The sequence below is a fragment of the Bombus vosnesenskii genome, unplaced genomic scaffold (assembly GCF_011952255.1).
Source record: "Bombus vosnesenskii isolate JDL3184/JDL3185 unplaced genomic scaffold, Bvos_JDL3184-5_v1.1 scf7180000013348, whole genome shotgun sequence".
NCBI lineage: Eukaryota > Metazoa > Arthropoda > Insecta > Hymenoptera > Apidae > Bombus > Bombus vosnesenskii.
This window is the reverse complement of record NW_022882984.1, coordinates 86,621-112,248: the sequence shown is the minus strand read 5'-3', so window position 1 is coordinate 112,248 and position 25,628 is coordinate 86,621. Positions and strand designations below refer to the sequence as shown.

The following is a 25,628-nucleotide window of genomic DNA, read 5'->3' as shown; positions in this document are numbered from 1 at the left end:
TGTAGAATTTTCGGAAAGAAAAAGTACCCTCGCTTTCTTAACCGTTACATCCTAAAGATGTAAAAACGTCTTTGAAAAATAAAATGTACACAGCATCGAACGAAGGACTCGGATATCTTCTTCAAACATATGTAAAGAATAGTATGTATTTAATAATACATCTTGCGTCCATCTCTCTTAGCGAAGAAAAGGCTGAATCGCAATGAAAACGAAATCAAGCAGGAATACCGTATCACGATGACGCATAACAAACGCGAAAGGTGATCGTAAATTAAACGGAATATGCGCATGTCAATTATACAAGTGTTTTTAATATTGAGTCAGAAATCAGTTTCAAATTTAATTAGTCGCGGTGTCGCGGGTCGAGAAAGAGCATAACCTTCGTTGTGGGACTCACTGTCACGACAAAGGTGGGAGAAACGCATTCGCTTTCCAGCCGATTTCTGACTTGCGAGTCCTGCTTCGAGATAGTCTCCACCGAAGTCTCAATCACGTTGCATCCGTTCGTTCGATCGACCGATCAACTTGTTTCTCTTTTAACAGGCCAGCTTCTCAGTTTTTAGTCGTCCCTTCGTCACGATCCTCGTAATCGATACTGCGTTCGTGACATTCGTGAATCTTGTCGCGTAGAAACCGTGACATGACATCCTGCAGCCTCGTCATCGGGATATCGTGAGACGAACCATTATTCTCGTAAAAAAATTAATTTCCCAAGGGAGAGGCACGATTCCGACTGGATCCCTCGAGTAAGTAAATTTTCAGGTATGACCATTTATTTGTCGATCGGTTCATTTTTATTCGTATTCGGTTCGATGTTGTCTGCGTTTAATATCGATGATCGAGATTGGTGTGTTATGGGAAGGGTTGTTGTTTTGGTTTTGGGCATTTTAGTCTTCGTGTTCGAATCACGGTTCTGAATCAAAAAGCTGAAAGTACGTATTTTGTGTATCTCATGCTAGAAAATGCGGGAATCTCGAGGATAAGGAAATAATTCTTTTCTAAGTTGTTCATTTTGTATCCTTTGTTAGTTTATCGATCGATAAAACGGTTGAAAAGGAAAATTTGGAATAAATCGGCACTGCAATATTTCGTTTGTTAAGACAGATTAATACGTATTTGATGATTTAAGTATAAAACGCAAGAGTTATTTACTGTTCGTAAAATATACGACTCTCAGCAAATTCTTATTTTTATCAAACGACATTGCATATTTTATTTCTGGCTAATGACGTGACGCGTTATTTAATTAATAATTGATAATTAAACATATCATAGTTTATCTTTCTAGTATCTATGTTTTCCAAGTTTCGTATATATATAAATGACATTGCATAAATTGACTAAAAAAGTGTCGTTGAAGAGGAAAGGCCGAGTAATTAGGTTACAGTATGTTGCATAAAAATCGCACACATTTTGAACTATTTTATCGTTTGAAATAATAGCAAGTCAATATTATCGGTATAAAGAAACTTAAAGACCTTCTGTTCGTATTTCTCCGTCTGAAGTGAATGGAAAGCAAGTTATGCGACAAAATTTCTGCAATATCAATCGCTGTATACACCCGTCAGATATCATTTGGAGTTTTTAGTTATCTTATCTGGCAGCGAACTACCGGATTAGGATAAATACATGTAAAATATAAATAAACGTTGCAGAGAATGAATTTTGTACGTTGCATTTCAACGATTCGATCCAGAAGAAAGTAGATATTTATTCGGACAATATTTGCGAACTTTTGTTGTACGAGCGATAAAACGATAATAGAAAGTCCCCCATAATATCATTTCATCATTTCCGTGAAAGTTCTTTGGGATTAATTATCATTCATTTTACGATTGATTTATTGATTTGCGTGATTTATTGTGGGATATTCGTTCTATTAGAGTCGATAATCGGATCATCGATAATATTAAAATTGTGTTGATAATTCGGTTAAAAAGTTCAAAAGAAATTCCTTAAATTATGTTTACTTTATACCTCTGAAGTAATAACTGTGCAAATAGTGAAACAGATCCTACGATTACTCGCGTTAAATTCCGTATTTAGCTTGTTTCAAGCAAATATTTATACACATTACGGTACATTCACACAAACACTCGCTCCCATCAATTTCGTTAACAACGAATAAAAACGAAATTTTGTATACATAATATTTATCCGATATCGAGAATACTAAATGGCGAACGATATACATGTAGAGGAAATAAATAAAAATTCTTCCCGGTAGAGAGAATAACGTAAATTTTATGGCAAACCACATGACTGAGCGCTGTCAGTGCTAGAATAACGTCTCAATCCAAAATCTTCCTCGAAATCAACGTGCAACGCACCAAACAATACCATATCGATTAAAAAGATTGGAGGATCGACGGAAACACGCATCGGGCTGAACAACGTCCAATTATCACTGACGTTAAAATCACATTTAATTTATGTAAATATGATATTCATAAACTTGCACACGTATTACGTAAGTAATACACATACAATAGCAAACGTAATTCGAACAAACAGTAAAAGAAAAGGGAAGAATTATTTCTGCATACATATCTGTATGTGTATACACATGCATGTAGTTCCTATGTTTCTAACAAAAATTATATGTAACTGGTTTTTCATGTGTGTCCTATACATAGAGCTCGTTCAAGAGTAACAAAGCCTTGTCAGCGATCCCATGGAGCGGCTAGGAGAACAGGATGTCTGCATCGTTCCAACCAAATCGAGAGAATTGCCGCACTTGAAGATAGGCAGCTCCGTGTTGAAGGCCGATTTCGACGAAGGCGATGACTTCTACAGGGAAAAGACGAAGAACGAGTTACGCGAGACGCCAGAGGTCGTGGAACAGGCGTTGAAGGACTTCAAGGCGATGTACAAAGGTACCAGGTAACGGGACTGCTGGGAAATGGTGCCCGGTAGCGCTATAGCGTTGATTTCATGGCCACCTTAATATGCATTCACTCGGATAATCGTGAAATACAGGGAAGTTTGGTAGGAAATATTCGATTTTGCAGTTCGTGCAAGATTTAGGAGAATTTTCCGCGGATAGAAACGGTAGCTATGAAAACGATTAGAAAAGTATGGTTAAGTTTAAAAATGTCACATGACTGGCTTTACGAATAGTTTAGTAGGAAAGACTCGCTGTACGTATTTGGAGAGGATTTAAGAGAAGTTTGCGTTAATTCGAAGAATAAAAGGAAGCATTTCCAAGATGTTACGTGAATCGATATACGATAAATTAGTGACATTTTAGCCGATATGTGAGAAGAGAAAATACGCTTTTTAACACTTTACTGACCGTTAGCGGTTCAACAGGATACGCACGTTCGACCGACAGCTCAGGCGCAGATTCTCCCTGGCGCCGGCTCTGTTTCGGTTTAGACTCTCCAATACCATTCTTTTCGTTCATCGCGAACGGTAAGTTTCTCAAATTGGTATAAAACTATGGGAGCTTACGAAGCAACGCAACTGAGCAAGGTACTTTAATACTAAATAAGAAATTATTGCTCAAATAATGAGAAAGATTGTCGGCGACAAAAAGCCGATTAACAGGCTATTGGTCTGTAAAGTGTTAAGAAATCTTGTTGTTTTCTTATCTGTCTATTGCAGATGGAGACGTTTAGGTAGAATTCAGGTAGGTTCATTTGGATAGAAAAGCGAAGAGCGTTCTTCGTGCAAATCTTTGTCGTGCAAGCATGTTACAATCCTTCTTTTATCTGTTGTACACTTCAACCGGTGATATTTTCTTTTAAATTGAATCGAAGAGGATGAAGAATACCACGTGAAACGATTTCTCATATGGAAGAGAGCTCGATAGATTTTCATCGACGTTTTAGAATCATTCGATTCTCTGCAAGTACTTTGAACAGGAAAATTGTAGAAAGACAAAGAATAACAATCGCAATCATTTATCAACCACGATAAATATTTTTCATATTTTCTTATCAGCCAGGTTTAGTGATCTGTGCGATTTTTCTCGATAAATCAAAATATCCTATCAGCAATAACGAAGGTAAAACAAGATTAATTAAGCAATCGACAAGACTAAAGTACAAAAAGTCTTTCATGGAAATAAATAAATAAATATTTTTGATATCTTGTTACCAGCCGGGTTTAGTAATCTGTGCAATTTCCCCCCGATAAATCTAAATACTCTATCGATGATAGCGAAGGAAAGACAAGATTAATTATACAATCGACAAGTATAAAAAAGTATAAAAAACCTTTTATGGAAATACGATTCTTATGGTCGAATTATACTTTGAATTAGCCTCGTGTTGTTGCAGTTACTCTTATAGCGAAGAAAGGAGTGCTACGAACGACACGCAGCGTTGTCGTGATGTTACCACGCTGTACGTTCGTTTTATGCGTTCGGAACCGGTTAGGTGAAAATGAAAATTTCACTTTATCGCGAGCTCGGTTAATGTTCCTCGAAGGAACTTGATAGAAACTGAAGGTAATAGTCGCAGCGAATAATCGTCAAATAATCACTCGCTTTCTTATTTTAATAAATACTTTTTGCTTACTTAATTTTTTTTTCTTAAACAAGGAAAATTTTCTTCGTCACTATGAACGAGTTAGCGAACATCTTCTTTTTAAAATTGTACCGATCGTGATAAATACTCTCAGCAGTGGAATAATGTATCGTTATGATCGAATAACCGCTAGGTTTGTCTCGTTCGTCGCCTGAAACAATATCAATTTTCCTTTGTAAAGAAACGCCAAATGTAATTACACGTTTCGAACGTGAAGGTTTGTGTTTCATTTTTAGACGAACCCGATCTGTTCGTGCCGGATGACGATGAATTTTGTCGGAAGTTCCTACGACCTTGCAAATGGTACCCGAAAAGTGCCTTTGAACTGGTGAGCTAAATTCTACCTTAACATACATATTCATACACCTACTGTCATTGCAATTCAACAACTGCGTCAATAATTATCGTTGAAACTCGAACAGTTAAGTTTGAAATAATTAAGAGAGCGCAACGTATGTGTCAATAGCAGCGAGTATGCTGATTGCCGCAAGAATTTGTCAGCTGTCAATGATTTAAAAAAATTATTAGAATCGCACTTCATTTCGAAATTAGGTAAGAATTATATTGATAGAAAATCGTTGTAACTTCACAGATGAAACGGTTTTACAAGTTCAAGGTGAACAATCCACGCTACTGCTTAAATCTCTTACCCAGCAACGAGAAGAAGGTGCTGTCTTCAGATATGGTGATTCCGTTACCAGATCGTATGGCGGATGGTTGTAGAGTGCTTCAGATCAACTGTGGGAAAGCGTGGAACACAAAACTCATCAGTATCGATGAAATATTCCGATCGATCATACTGTCACTGGAAGCGGCTATGGCTGAACCCAAGACACAGGTATACTCAATGGAATTGTCATGTTCTTGTTCAAAACAAATCTCGTTTTAAATCTCATCTCCATCTTTTGAATAAAGAAGAAAGTCAGGGAACGACGAAGAAGTTAGACGCATGAGAAATGCATGATGAAAATAAGGTGTGAAATGAAAGTATGCTATACAAACGTAAAAAGCCTTCTTCCTTCGAGTATTGGTTGAGCTTACAGAGGAAACGATTGTGTAATAACTGGTATGGAGTCCAGCTCCCTTCCAGCAGCATATTTAGTATCGTTAGGAAAGCACGCTCTATCGGAGTCGATACATAGCACCTTGAAAAATGTGCAAGTCTCATCGTAACATTCTATTCGAGTTCTCACAATACCCTACCATGTATTTTCCCATACGGTGCCGATCTTCCAGACGCATACTTTATACGCATATGCGTACAACTGCGATATCGTGAATATTTCTCCATTTCGTTTGAAAAATACTGCTGTACCTTTGTGAATATCTTTTCCCTGTATTCTATTCTTCCTATTCTATCATATTTCTGTTTACCGTATTCTGTCTCACCTTATACTGTAGTTTAGACAAACTTTTGTCCTATTTATTTGCTCCATTCTACTTGTCGCGTTACGTTAACGTTCTATTACCGCTATAATTTGTCACTATGTCTTTTACATGTTTTCTGTAGATTGCTGGAATCCACGTAATTTTAAATATGGACGGCCTAACATTGAACCATGTGACACACATCACTCCGAGTTTCGCCGCCTCGGTAACGGATTGGGTACAGAGATGTTTACCCTGTCGACTGAAGGGTATCCACGTAGTGAATCAACCCTTTATATTCAACATGGTTTACGCTATCTTCAAACCTTTCCTTCTGGTACGTGCTTCGACGATCATTTATCAACGAGTTCTCATTAACCCCTCCGCGTTTTCCGCGTCGTTTACGACCAAAGCGTATTTTTCTATCGTCAGAGAACTTCTTAGATCGTATGAAAATAAGAAACAATTGTTATTGGTCGCGCCTGATTTACCTACACGCGTTGAAAGCTTCTTTTCCGGTCGAATGGAAAGTGAGATGGAGACATAAAAAATTCGATGATCGTAGTTTGGTTAATTTTGTGTCTAATGTACTTAATCCCATATTCTCCTATTTGAATGAAACAAAGCTCGATTACGACGGTATATCGAAGGAAAGACTAATCTAGATGCATATGCAAAAGTGAATTTTAATAATTTCGCATATTACCTCGTGCTAGATTTTGTACGGCTAAATGTTAGTTTGGATACAAATCAAACTGAGAATAACAATTTAACGATGTTGATACTGTTTCTTTATGTATTTATTAAATAGACGAGGATGATTCGTAACAATATTTGTCGCTTTGTAGAATATTTTAATTCGATCATCGATAATTGAAATTTCATTTACAGGAGAAAACACGTAAGAGGCTTCACTTTCACGGAACAAACAGAGACACTTTATTGTCTTTCATTAATGCGAAAGCTTTGCCGATGGAGTTCGGTGGCGAACTCGAGATGCCGAACGAATCGATTGGTCAAGGCGTTTGCGATTATTTCTGCTGGTTCGAGAAGGACTTCGAAGGTACTTTACAACTTGTCACTTCTCAATTTCTATTCCATATCCTCGAATATCCTCCATCTGTGGAAATTAATTGCATGCTGGTATATTATAGCGCGATACGTATACACATACATATAGGGTGTTCTTGCAATTTAGCGTACAAATTTTAAAAAATTTGTCAAAATAAGATTAATACATCATGTAGCAAAAAGCTTCATTAGAAAGTTATACGTGTTATGCAATGATACGAGCGACATATGTTTATCGTTTCTACTATGATTCTACCATACTTGTATGTAAAGAAACTAGACAAAATTATCACGAGATTCGGTCTATGATAAAATTAATAGCATACCGATTTCAATTTTGCATTTACAAAGGCGGACGACACTTCGAAATGCACACACAAGTACATATACAGGGTGGTTGGTTACTGGTGGTACAAGCGGAAAGGGGATGATTCTACGCGAAAAAAGAAGTCGAAAATATAGAATACAAATTTTTCGTTCGAGGCTTTGTTTTCGAGAAAATCGACTTTGAATTCTCGCTCGGTACGCGTGCGGTATGTTATAACGGATCTCACTATGGATCGTTGTCTCGGTGGAAAAATTAAAAAAGAAAAATTTTTATTGTATATCTTCGACTTCTTTTTTGCACCACCAATTACCAACCATCCCGTATACAGCTTTACGTCGTACGTGAAGTTATTTATAGCTTTTAATACAACATTTATGGAATTTTTGCTACATGACGTTTTAGTTTTAGTTTTATCTATAGAATACACTGACGCAGTTCGGACATTAAATTCTTCAGGACCAAATTTTTATTAATTCGTAAAGGAAGTTAATTTTCTTCAACATCGTGTTAACGCGACACTTCATTCGCTTCTGAATTCTGCTTTTCAATATTATAGTTGTGGAGGGATGTTATCAAATGTAACTTTACACGTTGATTTTTAACGAGTAGAGTTTCAAGTAAAATTAATCCATTAGTCCATTAATCAAGAAAAGATAAACGAGGAAAGTTAACACTCTGTTTAGTGGGAATGGCACAAATTGTGCAAATCGACCTCGACGTAAACGCATATTTTATGGCCACGTAATTTGATTTACCAATGCATTGGTTATTATCACGGGGTCTTATCGCGTTTGATTCTTTAAATAAATGTACAGTTCCCACGTTACGAATTTCACATTCTAATTCGAATTACACTTGATATTAGTGACTTGCGTAATTACGCATGTGTTTCGTTACTGCGTGCTATTATCGGCTATGGTTTGGGTTACGCAACTGCACCTCGTACAATTTCCCTCGTATACAGAAAAGGATAATTGCCGGACCATGCAACTTCGTTCGTTACGTAAAAGGATTAATTACCGTCTTGAAAAATATCTTGTTTATCTTTGATTCTCGTTTGCGAACTAAACCCCCACTGACTTTCTTCTTACCCTTCAACTATCTCCCTTTTACGCTTTACATACAGCTATATCGTTAACAGATAATAAATGTGTGAAAATATTGGGAAACTTCAAATTTTAAAGAACAAAAGATTTCTACAGGAACGGCAAAAACGAACAGAAATTTTAAAGAACAAGAAAAAGTATGTTTAGTCAATGAAGCAGATAATTGTTCTTTTAATCCTTCTATGGAAATATTTTATTTTTCCCAGGGAAAAAGAGTTAGGCAGTACGTAATTCTTAGTGTTAATAAAGGTCATCTCCTAGATTTTCAGATAGATAGGGTTAAATGGTTTGTTACATGATCTGGTAAAGCAGCTTCTATTCTAGTTTGATAACAGGAAATAAACGAAAGGAATAGTTTGTCCAAGCTTGCGATTCGCGTGAATGCTGGACTTATATAAATGTTAGTAATACAAGTACAATTAGGGTAATAATATAGTCCCCGGATATCCAAGACTGCTTAACCTGCGTTTTCACTTGTCCATATTAAATTTTCTAGAAAGTAGTTGACTTATGATAAACTCGTGCAAATTAAAAATTTGTCTCGTTACAGCTGCCAGTAAATATGGATATGTTAAGAGTACAAAATGACGAGGGACAAGGTGTAATGAGCGTTCAATTTGAAACGAGATAACAGAGATTTTAAGGTAAAGTGATTGTTTTCATTGAATAAGTATAACGAAATAGGGGAAACGGGTGATAAGCATTGGAAAAAATCACGATTTAAATATCAAAGAAGGAGGAGATTGGGAGTTCCAATAGTTATCATTATAGATGGATCGATGATCTTTATGCTCGCGTTGGATAAAATTTATTTGAGAAATAAGAAAGATAGATAAACGAATTACAACGATGAGCGTATCGAAGTGATAACGAAGTTATCTTGTAATTATCCTCGTTATGAATAAATAAATATTTCGTGATTTCAAATGCGACAAGTGTAACGGGCAATATACGTTGTTATTAATATTGTTACTTGGTTTAATAAAATATATAAGCAATAAATACATATAAATTATAGTCGTGGTAAATAATTGTGACATTGATGGTTCGTTGTATAATTGATTGATTACGAATATATTTTTAATAAAAAAATGTTGATCGAAACAAAAATAATGGTAAAGCCTATGTGCGGTTATTGTGTGTAATTACTTTAGTTTTTTTTTTTAATACGCATTAAGTACATATTTTACAAGCGTATAACCTTGTGATAAACCCACTTTGTTTAACAATAAATTAATCAACATGTTGATAACTTAATTTATACGAAACATATCAGCTGGTAGATTCTTCTGAAGTTTTGGGGAACTTTAAGTTAAGTAATTAAGTTAACAACACTATATATAAATCGTATTTCACTTTTAACAAGTTTACAGTATATCATTTTAAAAAAATACATCGAAGTATATATTAAAATAATACGAAAATAGGGTAAAATATAGTACCATAAATATCGATTTAATATCATACAAAATTACTCTAAACTATAACTCGTATAAAATCCTGATAACTCGATTATTTATCTCCTGCAGTAAAAAAAGAATCATAAATCCACAACTGTGTAACTAATTAACTAAAACAATGTGTCTACTACCCTTCCATTCTTTTTACAAAAATCTAGTTAATAACGCTTAGTTAAGAGACTTAACTAAAAATTACCTATTATAAACATTTATAAATAAGCAACTAACTAGACTGTATGTCGAATCTGGATTACTACTTTGTCGGAAGAACCCACAGCCAGCGTCTTTGCTCGAATATCGATTTTCGATCGAACAATCGTTTTTCCGTCGTTTTGAAGGCATACCGAAGCGCATGGATTATTTTTTATAACCATACGAGTTGATTGCTGAAAAAAGACCAAAGAGGAATCGATAAATAAATAATATCATGCGTAATATACATGCTGGGCCCTCTCGTACAACAATTTATTAATTAATAATATTATTAGGTTGTTCGAAAAGTTTCTTTCGTTTTATAAGGAAATAATAGACGCGCAACGTTTTTCCCTTTATATTATTTTATCGAATTACGTACGATCAATTTTGTTCCGTTGAGACAAACACCGCGACATTTCACAGACTTGGTTTCACGTTTGTACGAAGGTGCACTGTTGTAAAAAAATACGTTTGCGAAAGAAAGGCACTTTTCGGACAACTTAATAATAAATTGACTAGTCAGAAACTGCGGCTATAGACTTCTCTTTCCCAATTTTGGAATTTGTCACCTACCGTCAAATTCCTTATCGCACATTAGTAACAATTCCAACCACTGCGATCCCGTTACACGTGGAAGTTGTAGCGTTCCACCGTAACAGGCGGGCAAACATTTTGGCGAGACGTATTGGTGGAACGATTTGCGATCTGACCCGTGGAAAATCAGCTGAAATCACCAAATTATGCATTAAAATCGTATTTCTTGTAATATCTAATACAATGCACTGTATGGATCTCATCGGTTAACATCGACCTTGGAATTTTACAAAAATTCTTTTCAAATATGCTAGGACATCGATCGACCAGATCCTGATTATCTACAGTCTCGGTTATCTACAATTTTTAATTATCTATTTACTAACTACAAATGCTTGTACGTATCATGCAATTCTTTCCTCTTCCTACGAGATCTTTCTTTTGATTATTCGTCACTTTCTCGGGTCAACGACCGTTATTGCTACCATACATGCTAATTGAAATTCCTAGTTAAATAACAAGCCGGTTAGGAGGTTAACAAATGGATCCTATCAGCCATTGAACTGCAACTTTCTCCGGAGAAAGTTGTAGAAATTTTCAAAGAGAGGTCAACTCACCCTACTCTTCAGCTTCTCCCTTAAGAACGGCTTGAACAACGCGAACACCATGTTGAACACGTACGGTTGGTTAATAATATGTATATTCTTAATTCGGAGAGGTACCGCGTCCTGCAGCCAATCGACTATCCTCTTCGCGATCGCTGGAGTGAATTGCCAAGCCTGCTGAAGAGTAAGTCCATCCATATCGAAAACGACTACGGCACCAGCGATTTGTGTATTTGGCTCCAACATGGCAGCCTCCACATACAGAACGCAACCTTTGAACACCTCGTCCAAAGAGCACTTGTTGTGCTTCCATTTTTTCCCAAGCTCGATGATTAGTATCCTTCGTCCACATTGATCTCGGTTGGGCAGCACGGTCAAAATATTGTGCTCGAATATGTTCCTCTCTCGGCTGGGTTTCAGATTATCGTACATGTCCGCGTGCTTTATTTTAAAACTGTAGTAATTCTTCACGAGTTTCAATGCCGATTCTGGATAGTATTTGCACGGCCTGAGAAACCGAATCAGCCAGGCATCGTTCTCCAGCGGACACTTCAAGTCGGTTTCGGCTGTGATAGATTAAGGGTGATAAAGACGAATCTATCGTGTTTTTGTCTGTGGTCTTTAGATATTAATTACTCGATCGAGTATCGTATCGTAGTGAAATTTTCGAGCTTTCGAACAGAAAGACATAATATCGTCGATCGGTATTTGCGAATGAAACTTTACCTTTCAGTAATTCCCTAAGTTGAGCGATCGATTCATGTTGAATTTCTGGCGTCTCACGAAGTTCTTTTTTCGCCACTTCCTGCAACTCCGGTCCAGGTGGCGATATTTCGAACTCGAGCGTGTAGTCGCCGAGTTTCAGAGACGGAATATTATCCCAATTGGTCAACATGTTATCTGCAATGTATTACATAAGTAAATAAATACGTTTCTATTAATATCGATTTAAATCATCGAAATCCGTGTGATATGACGATAATTAAACATTTACAGTGGCTCGATAGTTTCTATATAGTTTGTATATATTTTTCGAAATATCTGCGATCGGAGGGGTTGCTGCGAGAAGAAGGCAGTTGCAGAAATTTGAGTAAACCAACAAGAACCAAAATCAATCGAAATCGAATCACTTGTTGTCTATAAATATTAGAACATCTATCCGTTATATCTACTAGAACATTTTATTTAGTACTTTCATTACAGACGCATTCGATGCGAACGATATAACGGATTTACGATAATATAATTCGAAAATAAAGGCAGCGAAGTAGCGGAGATTTCTATTAAAAATCAGTGACCTAATATTTACGGCCGACAGTGTACACACATTTTCGGTTTTGTTTCGAACTTATGATTTATTTATCGAAATGTTTTATATAACGCACATAATACATTTATCAAATGCTTTTTCACCAGCCACTGTACGTAACTTCTCAGATCATTAAAATCACAAACAAGCAACAGGTTACGAGAATTTCACCACTAACTTTCCACCTCCATCTTTCCGATTTATTAGTTTCCTTTTTCCTTTCGTTTGTTTATCGTGTCTTCGCAGAAGTTATAATTCGTTCCGTTTTATGGTCTTCTCACAGAAATAATAATTCATCTCTGAATAATTCAATTCCTTTTCGACAAAACTCTCGACGATTCGTCCGCATCGTCGCGACTAACTACACATCCGATTCGCCAATTTGTAATTATTCAGATAAGCCGAGTGTGCAGAAAGCGACGATTTTGTCACGATAGTGACTCACTCGCCAGTCAAAGGCGGTTTGATACTGAAGAACACTGCTAACTCCGCGGAATTTAATTAACGAAGCGTACGTTCTCCTTTAAACGTTCATTATCATTTCACCTCCTCCTACTCGGCGTTTACTGAAAAACCAACCAGAGAAATTATATCGCAAGTTCTATCTAGATTTTGTTCACTCGCCATAGATTATTTCATTTCCAATCATTTTTAAGCATTCCTATTATTCTTGTTAAACCATCTGTTCGCTTTTCTTGTCTTTTAACGTACTTCGGACTTTGTGGAGTCGTTTCAAAGACTCGAACGTGATTTTGTCGCGAATTGTAATTATCGTAATGACGGGGACGTACGACAGACGGAAGTTAAATTTGCTTACAGCGTATGCAATAGATTGTAGCAAATATCAAAGAGATCGATAGATACATATAAAAAAAAAAAAAAAACACTTGACTTTGTAGAGAATAATTTAATAGCATGATAAACATATCGCGAATGTTCGTGTTAATTCATAGTTTTACGAATAGAACTAAACGTTTCAATAAAATTCGATTGGAAATTTATTCTAAGTGATATAACGAGTACATTACTTTCGATATGTGTAGCTGTCAATCAAGGCAGGCGCGAAGAAGCAAATTGAAATGCTTACGAAACGTTAGAACAAAGAATTACGATATAATCTAATCATTCTGAACGTTAAATATGTAAAATTATTAACACGTTAGACCGAGAAATATCGCAGAATGTTTGATCGTTTCCCAATCGTTTCGTGAAATACAACTAAAAAATGTAATCAATGTTTAATTGACATAGTCGTTGCGTAAGAACGAGACCACGTCAAACGCTGAATTTGCATTGGGAAACGTTATTCGACATTTTTTTTTCCTAAGCGTTTCATATTCTCGAAGCAGACAAGATTCCTCGTACAGGCACGTGCAACGATTGCTGAAGGATGTATCCTTCTCCTTATATACTCTTCTTCTTTTTCTTCCTTCCATTTTCAACAATTACGCCTTCCCGGTCGCAGCTAGAGCGTGGAATCGCGTTGTACGCTCAACGATGCGGAAATCTCTGCGTATAAAGGTGTACATGTACCTTGGTGCAGATGTTTTCTTATGATTCTACGAGTGGAGATCTAGTGCGTTAGATGTATTCTCCTCTTTCTTTTTCGAGAAAGAAGCCAGATACTGTAACATCTTGCTTACGAATCAATCCTGGTTCGACGTTTAAATAAATATACAAATATTTAACAATTTCATCGACGTTCATATGTACATAGTTATATTGGGTTTTCCAACAATTTTATGGAGAATTATAATATTTTATGGAGATTATCTCGTAATCGTTGTTCTGGGAGGATGACGGGTATATTCGAGAAAAGTATACTTTTTATTAGAATTTGAAGAAAAGATATTTGAAGGTAGAAACAAGATTTTATCGTTACTGTTAACTATCATTACTATTACTGTCAAGTGATTCGAAATAGAATCCTCAGAGCTTATTTCTTCCCTTTATCTTATTTATTCTTATTTCTTCTTTATATTCATCGGACGAAGGAAGAACATTCGCATTATCGTATTCATTCCCTGCAAACTTTAATCTGAAATAAACGTAAATCGTATATGGAAATCGAAATTATGCGGATTGATCGAGGCCAAATGAAAGGACAAATGTTTCCTTTTGTTATCTATATAGATATTGTTGTAACGAAGAAACGAACAAAAGTGCATCGATGCAGTAATTTATAAATATTGCCCAATGTTGACACGTAATGCAACACAACGCAATCTTCTCCTATTGCTCGTGGCGCAGTTCACAGATCAGGTCACGAATTGTGTGCACACTTTCACCAAGAGTGGCAACGGCTACGTATTTCCACCGGAAAACCATTTTTAGATACGCGTTATAAAATTCACTGCGTAATTACTTCCATGCGAAAGCTTTTGCTATTTAAAGAAGTTAGTATAACGATAATATAGCATAGTTATATAGTTCTTTGCATAACCGGTATATTGTATAATATAGCAGTAATAGTAGTTTAGCATAATGATAATTATATGTAAGTAGTATCGTAATAACTTTAGTTGGAACGAGAAAGGTAAACGCATGAATATTCAAGTAATCTGTGTAATTAATGTTGTTGTAACGTTTCACGTTATAAAGAACATGTTATAAATTTTCCTTTAGTACGTGATTATTTGAAGCGTATGTAAATGGTGTTCGCGTAATTAGTAGATCGACCAGAATCAACTGGAATTAACCAGAGCTTTCCTCGTAAATGGTAGATAAGGAAATGGATGGTAACAATCGAATACGTTCTTCGTACCAGGAGTTAAAAATTCGCTCCATCCAATTCTTCCTCTCGACATTAATATTCTTAATCGATCGATTAACCTACGTTACCAGGGATGTATACAAAATTCACTTTGTTCTTCCACTGCAATAATAAAATTAGAATCGAACTCTGTTTAAAAAACTGGAACGTCTTTAGACGAAAATTCACGAGAAACAAGTCGCAATTTGAAACTCCTAAACTCTGGTTTTCTCGACGACAAACTCCTCTTCTTTTTCCACGAGCCGTACATTAACGACGAATGTTCCCAATTCGACTAAAACGAACACTTTGCTGCGCACACCCTTCACGCCAGTTACTCTCCTTTGTTTCTCCATTTAGGAGAAACGGAGGGCAAAGAACATCATACCCTGCGAACGACTGCGAATACACGAGACAAACATTACCTTTGTTTCGCGTCTTTTGTACACCGTCGAACGCGTAAAATGGTCGAGCAAAAAACGTCCAGGGATTTTACGTAACGCAACGGAGAAGGTAACTGCTGTATGGGTCGATCGCAGACAGAAAACGAGATAAAGGAATCAGAAAGGTATTTTGACTCGATCAGTCGTTTGACATCGACGAAATGGATCACGTAACGAGAAATGGAAGAGAAATACCGATAAAAATAACGAGTAGTAATTTGGTAATCATAGATAAGGTATTTATAGGCATTTTGGAACGAATAAAGGACATTGAATATTAATCGAGAATTAAATCACTAGAGAGTTACCATTATTCTTGATACAGTCACCTCGTTTGAAACCTTAGACTATAAAAAAATCTGCATATTATTATTATCGTCGATTCAGTTATTATTTAAAGGATTATATATTTTTGTTGACTCGTTACTTCCTTATATTCTTTAAGATAAAAGAAACGGTAACGTTACGAAAGAATACACAACGTTGGATTAATATGAAAAACGTGACAGCTGTTCGATGTTTTTGTCCGTATCGAGGCAAACAATGTCGGATGAGAATTATAAGAAAATAGTAAGTGGTTGTAAGAAGAGATGAATTGCGAATAAAAAGGAAACCGTAGCTGGTTTTACACAAGTGTGTGACGTAGGTACTAAATTCGGAGGTACTTTGAGGTGAAATTCGCAGCCATTCGTGGCACACGAAGACAGAGATCGATCCTGTTCCCCTGGAACAACACAACTCGTGAACATGGTACCCTTCATCGTACCGAGCAGTTTAATTGAATCGAAATAGCTAGTGGTTGAATTTATGTACATAAATATATCAATCGTTATTCCGTTAACGAAATGGAACAATTTTCGACGAGCTCGAAATCTATTTTGATTACGTTGAGTATATATCAAATTTACAATTCTACGTCTTGGAATGATAAAACGGGCAATATTAGACTTTGAGATTCGTAAAGGCCAATTTGTTCGATTATTCGACCGAGTCCATGAAATATGAATTAATTGGATCGGGTATTTCTCGTGTCACCCAGAGACGGCCTGAAAGGGCGATCGATGGCGAAAGTACGGAGAAAAAGGATCAAGGACGCGATCGCAGAGGTAATTAGCGGTTGGCAGGCGAACAGAGAAACAAGAAAGAAAAGTGGCGCGCGAATTCCGCCGATTGCGTAAACTTTCTGCTTACGATACTGTGCAAAAGTTTCTGGCTATTTTTGATACTACGCGTGACGACTAGTCGCGTGTAAAGTGCTCTTAGTCGACGTACACATTTCTTCCTCAAAGAGACCTGCTATTTAAATATTTATCTTCCTCTTGCTTTCCGAAGACATCCTAAGAAGAAGGCATTTTTCCTATTAAATCGAACATTCGCGTCGTGTGAACACCTTTTTTCCTTATTTTTTAAGCTGTCGGAATAACTTATGTAATAAGAAGCTATTATGGATTTAAAAATTACCAAGATCTTTAGAGAGATAAAATAAACATTTAAAATTCTGGAACGTCGTACTCGTCGTTGTTAAGTTTTAAAAGTCGACTCGCACGAGTTAATGGATTATGAAATCAAAGGTTGACAGAGGTCCGTTTCTTTCACCGTGTCCGACCTCGAGGTACAGTCAGCCACGAAAAAGGAGACGCTTGTGTTATTCGAGGTGAACCTGTTTCACGATCAGGGTCATCGGTGTTATATTTTGTTTGTTCGTTCGGAAAAGACACGAGGCGCCTACGATCTGGCTGGGGACCGCGATTGTCTCGGGAATACGAGTCGTTTTGCAACCGAGAACTCCGAATTCGTGGCTTCTGGAATTGGACATATTAAACGTATCTAGATTTCGCCTTGACATATAATTAATACAGAGGATATATCACGATCAGAAGTTACAAATCGTGGAACGTTTATTTCTCTCTAAAAGAAGTTGGTGAATTAGCACATTCGATTTCACGTTCCCTTCTCCTGCCAACCACCCTCTGTCAATATTTATCAGCGTGATTTATGAGAGAGTCGAAAGCAAGGGTTACTGGCGCACTTGCATTCGGGGTTGTAAAGTTTTATCGAGCAATTCCACTTAGGCGCATCGACCCGCCATCGCAATTGGCAGTCGACCAAGAACTGCTGAAACACAAGAGTGCAACGAGGTAAGCCACCTTCGCGACCAACGCGAAGATTCGTGTACTATTTAAACATCGAAATAGGAGCTGAACCGATGCCAGCATTCGGTTTCACATTTTACGCACGTTCGATCGTTGATGGACTTTCGCATAAACCGACGTTGCAACAGGCTGCGTCTTCGATGAATCGTTTCTCACTGACAACGAGCGTCTGTACCGTTTGTACGTTTCCACGAAACTGTTTTCTTCGCGAGAAAAGGGAAAACGCACGTACTTTTTTCGTTCATGGTGGAAGTAAAAATCTAGAGATAGTCGTCGAATTTTCGTTCAACTCGAAACTCTAGTTAGAGGTCAGTGAAATAACTCTCTTATGCAATGGTCCAGAGACGATTCTCCATAGCAGAAAACTCTTGCCTCTTTCTCGTAATAGTTAGCCTAGAGCAATCCGAGAAAACTTTCCCATCGTTGAGGATGCGTAATACCATTCTCGGTGTTTGAAGGAGATCGTTAACGATCGTCGGAACGTCGGTCTTACGCCTTGCGTCTGCAAACAATTGGCAATCGACCAGACGACGACGATCACCTCCTGCGACGTTATTTTTCTTCCTGTTCTTTCAGGAAAATTCCAAATGTTTAGTTGACTCGGATATTCGAATATTATTTCATTTAGTTTCGCGTTAACGTAGAAATAAAATAACGGATCGTAACTATTTCAAGAACTGAAATTTATGTCATAATTGTTCTTAACTCTTAAAGATTGCGTTTTATACGAAAATTCAGTAAAGAATCGAGGATCGTTCGGCGAAGTATTTGTTGTTAATTTGCGCAAGGTTATATAAAGAAACTTATTCCGTGCCAATAATTTTGTTTATCACCGTAAATAAAATCTGTAGTTTCTATTACTCCCACAAGGCAAGAAAGTAGTTCTTGATGGCCTGTCTTTTGTCTAGACGTTGATTACAGCACGAATGATAACCGAGAAAGGTGAGCTTAATTTCAGAAAGGAGCCAGGAGGATGAAAATAGAAGGAAAATGAAGGCAGATCTCACAATGGGCGTTAAGAAAACGAAAACAGAGGAAAGATGAAGATGAAAACTCGAGGAGAAACAGGAACAAAAGAAGAGGAAGAAAAGCTTCCTCCTGCAAGCTGTAACGCGTGGAACGAAGACATGCTCGTTACGTTAACTTTGATTGGGTCTTTAGATAAGAAAAGAACCTGATTTTCAAGACGACGAAGAAGAAAGCAACTTGAAATGTCAGAGGAATTACAGAGTCTTATTAGTGTGAAAAGAGATGGGAATCTGGTTCGTCGGCATCGAAGAAAGAGGTTTTTAGATAATTAGAGAACGGATGTTATAAAATAGGTTTGCGAGAAAAGTGTTGGCAGAAGCTCGATCGAAGTAAGGTAAGATTATACAAAAATAACAGGATACTAAAAATTGACGTAAGAAATTCTGCTTTACGATCGATCATAATTAAAATTCTTCGTGATTATGTCGACAAAAATATATCGATGACTGTTCAATGAATCATTATCAGGCCACCTTCAACGAGTAATATTTATGTTCGACAGAAAACAATTTTGTGATTTTATATGTACGTCATTCGTAATTGACTTTCCTTTCGGGGAGGGAAGTGTATTATTTACAATCCGTTCGAAATTACTTGGACGAATATAAAACGCAGACAAGCAATAAAGAAATTGTTGACTTTGAAAAATATCCTATACACTTTTAGATTTATGGTAAAATACTTAAAAATATTTTTATTGAAGAAACTTCCCATCTTCGTTCGAATATTTTCTTACTATTTTGTTATTGATTTATCTCACAAGCAATGACAAATATTTTAGACATTTCAGAATATTTTCAAACGCTGAATACAGGTACGAATCATTAGATAAAAGATATTATTGGAATTACAATTTAAGATATATCACAATATTCAATTGAGGACGTACTTTTCAAAAAGTTTCGTAATTGTTCATTAAAATCTTAACTGACAAGACTTAAATAAGTAAAATCTTTCATTATCAAACTATTAAAACTGCGTTACTCTCTAATGACGAAGCAGTCTAAAGAGTCGTCAAACAATAGCGTTATCTGTATATGAAGTTAGGACGGATATACGTACACTACCAATGGTAAGTATAATGAGTTACACATAGAAAACTTTGATGAATTTATTATATGTGTGGTAGAAAATATTATGAGTTTTCGCTAACATCGTAATGAGACACGATTATCATAATCACATTCACAAGATTTCAAACAAAACCGAAAATGTATATAAAAATTGCAAGACATTTTTCACAAAATTGCTGTACGGTGTTTACATCTTGCTTATATCTTCGCTATAGCACACTAACTTCTTATCGTACATTAACATTTAAAACTGAATTTGATCGTGTAATAATATACTATGAAACTCACTTGTAATAATAATAAACGATAATATCGCACAGAGTCTTTTCGTAATTTCTTCTCGTAATTTGGTGATTAAATTACATTCTGTCAAAAACGAACAAATCTCCGCATACTTTCAAGCGTTGGAGCGTGTTTAATAAATTACACGAGTACCGTGTACTCTACATCGTATTTATATTAAAATCATTTATATTAAATATATATTTATATTAATAATATTTATAATATTAATTATAATATTATATTATTTATAATATTAATTAATAATATTTATAAATATATATTTATATTAAAATTATATTATATTAAAATTTTCCGGCTAATTCGGTTCGAAACTTGACAACGACGTAATAGTACGATCATGGGAAACTGGTTAGGAAAATGTTGTATGATTCTGATGTAACTGTGCACACGTAACAAACGTGCCATGGTCGCAGAGAAACCGCTGGTTTCATTTGTAAGACGAACACGTGCGATGAACACAAAGAGAATTGTCTAGCATCGGGACGGTCTATCGAGGAATACCTTGGTCAGCATTTAGTTTTTCGAAAAAGATCCGGCTGTAAGGAGTTTTCGTGCGGGATAAGTGTTTTAAATTTTCTTGTAAAATTTATCACAGAATCTCGACAAGATTATCATCTACGTAGGAAAGTGAATGCTGGTTAAGTGTTGTGAAACGTGTGCGATACTTTCATCACTGGCAGAAGTAATATGGACGCTAGTGTGTATGTAAATCGTTGCGTGTTTTCTATCGGCACGAATACATTATCGTTTTACTTGTCCGCCTTCCTTTTTTTATTATATCTTCGATTGACGTAGTGCGAATAAAGGTCGGCGACGAGAACAATTTTGTTACACGTCATAATGACCAATCTTAATTCCAAATGAATGTATTTTAATTTTCAATTAACGCTTCGAAGAAAATCTTATGAAATCGATTTGACTATTTCATGGTTGACTTGCTTCCCTATTTTTGTCACTTTACGATCTTAATATACGATACGATGTATCTTGCGTGTATCGTCTCTTACGATCGTCGTGTTGATTTAACGTGATTTTACGCCCGTCATTTCGATCGAAATGTGATAAAAATCATGTTCGATTTATTCATTAATTCATATTAATTCACAATGTCATATTAATTTTGTGTAATGTTCGCTGCTCAAGAGGCAGAAGGAAGCAAATAAGCAACAAGTTTCTTGTTTGCTAATACAATTTACGTTCCTGAGATCAACTATATTCTTGTTCCTTTTAATAAAAAAATAAATATTGAAACAGCGAAACAAAGAGACAGTCGAGGATTTGAAAAAACCGATTTTCCTCGTTGTTCGTTTTCCACTTATTTGATATTTACACATGACGATAAAAATTGATCGTTGTACGAATAATTACGGGCTTGCGAAATATTACGCGAATAATTAGAAAGAATAAATACAAAGTAACGATTTTAACAAGGGAAACAAGTGTTGGAACGGCCCACGATAACGCAACCTTTTGCTAAATGGCTCGTCTTGATCAATGTCATGTTTACTTTTAAATTACAAACCCGAGAGAGTCACGATAAGAGGGACGCAAATGTCAAGTTAATGTTAATGTTAGCGTAAAAATTTGGTACCCTGGTAATCGGATTGTCGAGTTGACGTTTACACAAATTCGTTCCTTTCTCTTCTAAAAACACTCGGAAGAAACTACTGAAAATCTCAACACCAAAAAGGACGAAGTAAAAATATAATTAATTCGTTCGCTAGAAATCTTTACAACAATATTTCATTGTCGGATCAGTTGCCAAGATAAATTCGATCACATCGTAAAGCTAACGAGAGAATTTCTAACAAAACACGAAATTACAACGTATCAATTTTTTGTAAAAATGATAAAATTCAACCTATAATTTTAATATATTATCGCTAATAATAAGACCGCGCGACTTTATGCATATATCGATATATATGTTTCGATGTCGGATAAGTGATTCACATAAATGCACGAAAATTCACGGTAATGACATATATTATAACGTCTGATGCGATTATAAACGATCGATTAAAAAGACGTTCGCACGCCTTAAACCTACCAAACCTCCATACAATTCTACAAAAACAATAGCAACAGCGCTCCTACACGAAACCAAAGAGTACTTACGTTCGATCATAACAAGTGTTACTTGACTCGGATCCTCGGTATCCTCTTCGGTTTTCTTTGTCAACGAGACTTTAGAGAGTTTGGCCGATACTTCGAACAAATTCCTTGGAAATCGACCACTCGATAAAATAACTAACACGGAACTGAAGCAAATACTAATGAATCAGCCAGTGTATCGACCAAGACACATCGACGGGACGGAAAATTCTGTCGACGGAACGAGTGAATATCCTCGAGGTGGGGGCGCAACGGTCGAGCGAACGAAGGCGAGAACGTTCGCCGAAGAACCGCGACGTGCGTTCGATCGACAAAACGGACGAAAATGCGGTGGGACCGGGCCCAGAGACCCGTTCTTATAGGCTCAACAGCTTCGCCTTCAGGGTCGAAAAAGTAAGATTAAACGATTTTTCGCGAACGTCTACGATTCGTTCATAGGATCGATGATCCTCGTTGAGTAGGTCGGATCGGAAGCGCGTTTCTTTTCGTATCGGCGCGACTCGATCGTCGTTGTCGACGAATAGAACGAATAGAACGAGATAGGAAACGCGGCATTGAAACCTGTACTGCGAGGAAAATAGTTACGTTTCACGCCGTCTGGAATTAAGCTGACCGATTCGTTGGAGGGGAAATGGATTTTATTAACTGATCGAGTGGAAATCTTGGTCGAGCTGTTTCCAGAGATTCGCACGGTGAATAGAGAGCCGTGTGACAGGTGGCTGCAGGGAAATTGAACTCCGCTATGGGAAGAATTCGACCTGGAAATCGACGAGCAAATTGGAACGTAATGTCGTCTCCTTGCTACATACGTGATATACGTTTCTTCGATTATCGTTATGAGATACGAATTATTAACGGATACAGGACGCTAACATTTGAAGAAAATCTTAATAATCCACGTAAATCACACACGTAACGATTGATATGGCAGAAAAATTGCCTTTGTATGAAAATTGATGGATATAATTATATTTCAATTTATTTACCATAGTCGTCGTAATGTTTGTGAAAGGAGGTGTACGTCTTTGGATCTAATATTATAAAAGGCAGCGTCACATTAATGTTTCAATATCTTTTAAATCTGAGTAACCTTTTTAAAATTAGACCGAGCGATTTTTTGAGAAGCTATTTAGAAGAATGAATTTTGCGCATTATTTATGACGCGTAAAGAAAACGTCGAAAAAATTGCAGTTGATTGGAATTGAAGAATCGCGAAGAAAATTGTAAAGAGTAAATGTCGCATTTTTCAACTTTTTTATCCGAACTTAATTAACATCTTTATGAGCTATAAACGGTTAGAAATAATGAAAATCGCAGTTATTTACGACTTTCGGATAACCGTAATAAATTTGAAGATTCTTACGGGGAATCTCCCGGTGGCTGTCGCTCGTTTCTGCATCAGCAGATTTCGATAGAACGTTCAGCATGTCTATAACTGGTATATATCTACAAAACGTATCGTTTCGATTTTCGTTACAGATCCAGCTACAAAGGTTGTAAAACGCGGCCTTCTTTATTATTTTTCTCGCGATTCCGATCGATCGAAACTTTTTCCGAAATCTTCTTTACGCATCATCCATTGAATTAATCCTTCCAACTTCTTAAAAAATTTCAAGTCGTTTAGTCCAATTTTTAAAGAGTTGTTCCATTTTAAGGCGTTTCGAATACAAATGCGAGCGACTGCATACTATTCTCTTTCATCTATCGCGTGACAAAAACCAGAAGAACGATAAAAACAGACTTATCATATTTTTCCCATGTGATTTTCATATACACGTTCCTTCGGTGTAATTTTTATGCTTTACACGCAATGGATCAGCTTTTTCACTTTATCCATGATTTTCAAATCATTTTTTTTTGTTGTGAATATTCGAACGATGTAAGTATTCGCGCGCCAACTGGTAATTATAAACTTTTCAGACGCTTAAACGTGAACGTCGTAGGAATGCCAAACTGGTTGGGACTGTTTGTCACGCCAAATCGAAAGGTTCTTGAACCTTGAATTAATATGCGCCGCGTTTTCCATTCGGTGGAGCGCAGAACTGCGATCGTTCGCAATACGCGATCGGTATATAGTTTTGAATCTTTCGCGGGTCGGTTTATTATCGTCGTTTGACGCCTTGGCGCTGAAATGCAGTCAGTCCGATTGCGGCAACTCTACGATTAGATAAAACGTTTCGAAATGGTGTTCGGTCGTGGAAAGTTGAAACGTGTCTCTTCCTTTCCCCTTTTTGTTTTCTTAATTAAAATCATGGCTGTTGCTAGTGACGCGATTAGGAACCAGTTTTTGAACGTGTATAAGTCTGTAGATGTGGAGATGACACTCTGAATTTCAAGGCTGGTACGGCTTTTCTCGTCGTGAAAATGTCATGGCCGATTATTAGATAACAAAGATAAAAAGTAAGAAAAAAATAGACAATTCTACAAATTCGAGTGAAACACGACGATAAAAATATTCAAACTGTATGCAACAGCGGATAAAGGATAAGAGCAAATAGAAAGAATTCGATGAATATATGTTGCAAAAAAAAAAAAAAAAAATATTCGCTTTAAAATAAAATATTCAGAAAAAGATACTTCTGAGTCGAAAATACATTAGCGGGATCCGAAGTAAGAGAAAATAAATTTCCATGAATTTAAATTAATACGATGATAAATGTGACGATACAGACGCTATTGGGTATATCAATTTTGTAAATTATAAATATTTCAGAAATTACTGCCCAGATATACCAATATATAAATAATATTGTTGCTATAATAGATACTAATTATTCGATCGAATTCGATTCGTTTCTTTCGTGATTAACATTCATCGATATAACTGTAAATCTTCACTCATCGAAGATTCATCGTTGAAATTGCAAGATTTGATATTCCATTCTTTGCCTATCACTTCGAAGCCACAAGTAAAATTCCAAGTTACAAAAATCTCGCAAATCTACGAGTTGCCCAAACTAGACGAAAACGTTCCCAGCATCCGCACACGTTCCACTAATCGTGATTCGCCCTTCGTCATCACCACGACCCCATGTACTCGACCCCCGGTGACCGGAAACGGAACGGATAACTCTCACTCACCGTTTAGCCGTGATTCCATCATTGACTTGACTGAAGGATCGACCGGCGGTCGTACGATTCGACGAGCAGAGACGATGCCGTTGTCGTGTCAGGCAAATACGATATATCACGCATTAGTAGGTGATGTATAAACGAGGTTCTCTCCTCTATATAAACGCGTTGGGGAAC

The 25,628-nt window shown here is 36.5% G+C and overlaps 2 protein-coding genes across 5 annotated transcripts; one reads left to right on the top strand and one right to left on the bottom strand.

The window, feature by feature from the left end:
* Positions 1 to 466: 466 nt before the first annotated feature.
* LOC117236366 (clavesin-1-like) lies at positions 467 to 9,782 on the top strand. 2 transcript variants are annotated; one of them, XM_033499238.1, is made up of 7 exons: positions 467 to 746; positions 2,637 to 2,876; positions 4,769 to 4,860; positions 5,125 to 5,370; positions 6,043 to 6,237; positions 6,792 to 6,963; positions 8,956 to 9,782. In XM_033499238.1, the coding sequence occupies exons 2-7, from the start codon at positions 2,675 to 2,677 to the stop codon at positions 8,991 to 8,993; spliced, it is 945 nt and encodes a 314-aa protein (XP_033355129.1). In that variant the 5' UTR covers positions 467 to 746; positions 2,637 to 2,674; the 3' UTR covers positions 8,994 to 9,782. The 2 variants fall into 2 exon arrangements, with proteins under 2 accessions (XP_033355129.1, XP_033355130.1); XM_033499239.1 differs by having other exon boundaries at positions 467 to 762.
* Positions 9,560 to 25,628, bottom strand: LOC117236367 (alpha-tocopherol transfer protein-like). Of its 3 annotated transcripts, none has more exons than XM_033499240.1 (5): positions 25,461 to 25,628; positions 11,926 to 12,099; positions 11,212 to 11,765; positions 10,634 to 10,784; positions 9,560 to 10,251 (listed from the first exon to the last, which is right to left on the bottom strand). In XM_033499240.1, the coding sequence occupies exons 1-5, from the start codon at positions 25,480 to 25,482 to the stop codon at positions 10,223 to 10,225; spliced, it is 930 nt and encodes a 309-aa protein (XP_033355131.1). In that variant the 5' UTR covers positions 25,483 to 25,628; the 3' UTR covers positions 9,560 to 10,222. The 3 variants fall into 3 exon arrangements, with proteins under 3 accessions (XP_033355131.1, XP_033355133.1, XP_033355132.1); XM_033499242.1 differs by lacking the exon at positions 25,461 to 25,628 and adding an exon at positions 22,383 to 22,729; XM_033499241.1 differs by lacking the exon at positions 25,461 to 25,628 and adding an exon at positions 12,687 to 12,705.

Excerpts from the sequence above, each read along its gene's own strand:
- LOC117236366 (XM_033499238.1), top strand. The coding sequence starts at position 2,675 with ATGGAGCGGCTAGGAGAACAGGATGTCTGCATCGTTCCAACCAAATCG. Across the intron at positions 5,371-6,042 it reads TGGCTGAACCCAAGACACAG|ATTGCTGGAATCCACGTAAT; the intron begins GTATACTCAATG and ends TGTTTTCTGTAG. Across the intron at positions 6,238-6,791 it reads TCTTCAAACCTTTCCTTCTG|GAGAAAACACGTAAGAGGCT; the intron begins GTACGTGCTTCG and ends TTTCATTTACAG.
- LOC117236367 (XM_033499240.1), bottom strand. The coding sequence starts at position 25,482 with ATGATGGAATCACGGCTAAACG. Across the intron at positions 11,766-11,925 it reads ACTTAGGGAATTACTGAAAG|CCGAAACCGACTTGAAGTGT; the intron begins GTAAAGTTTCAT and ends AATCTATCACAG. Across the intron at positions 10,785-11,211 it reads GGGAGAAGCTGAAGAGTAGG|CTGATTTTCCACGGGTCAGA; the intron begins GTGAGTTGACCT and ends TGGTGATTTCAG.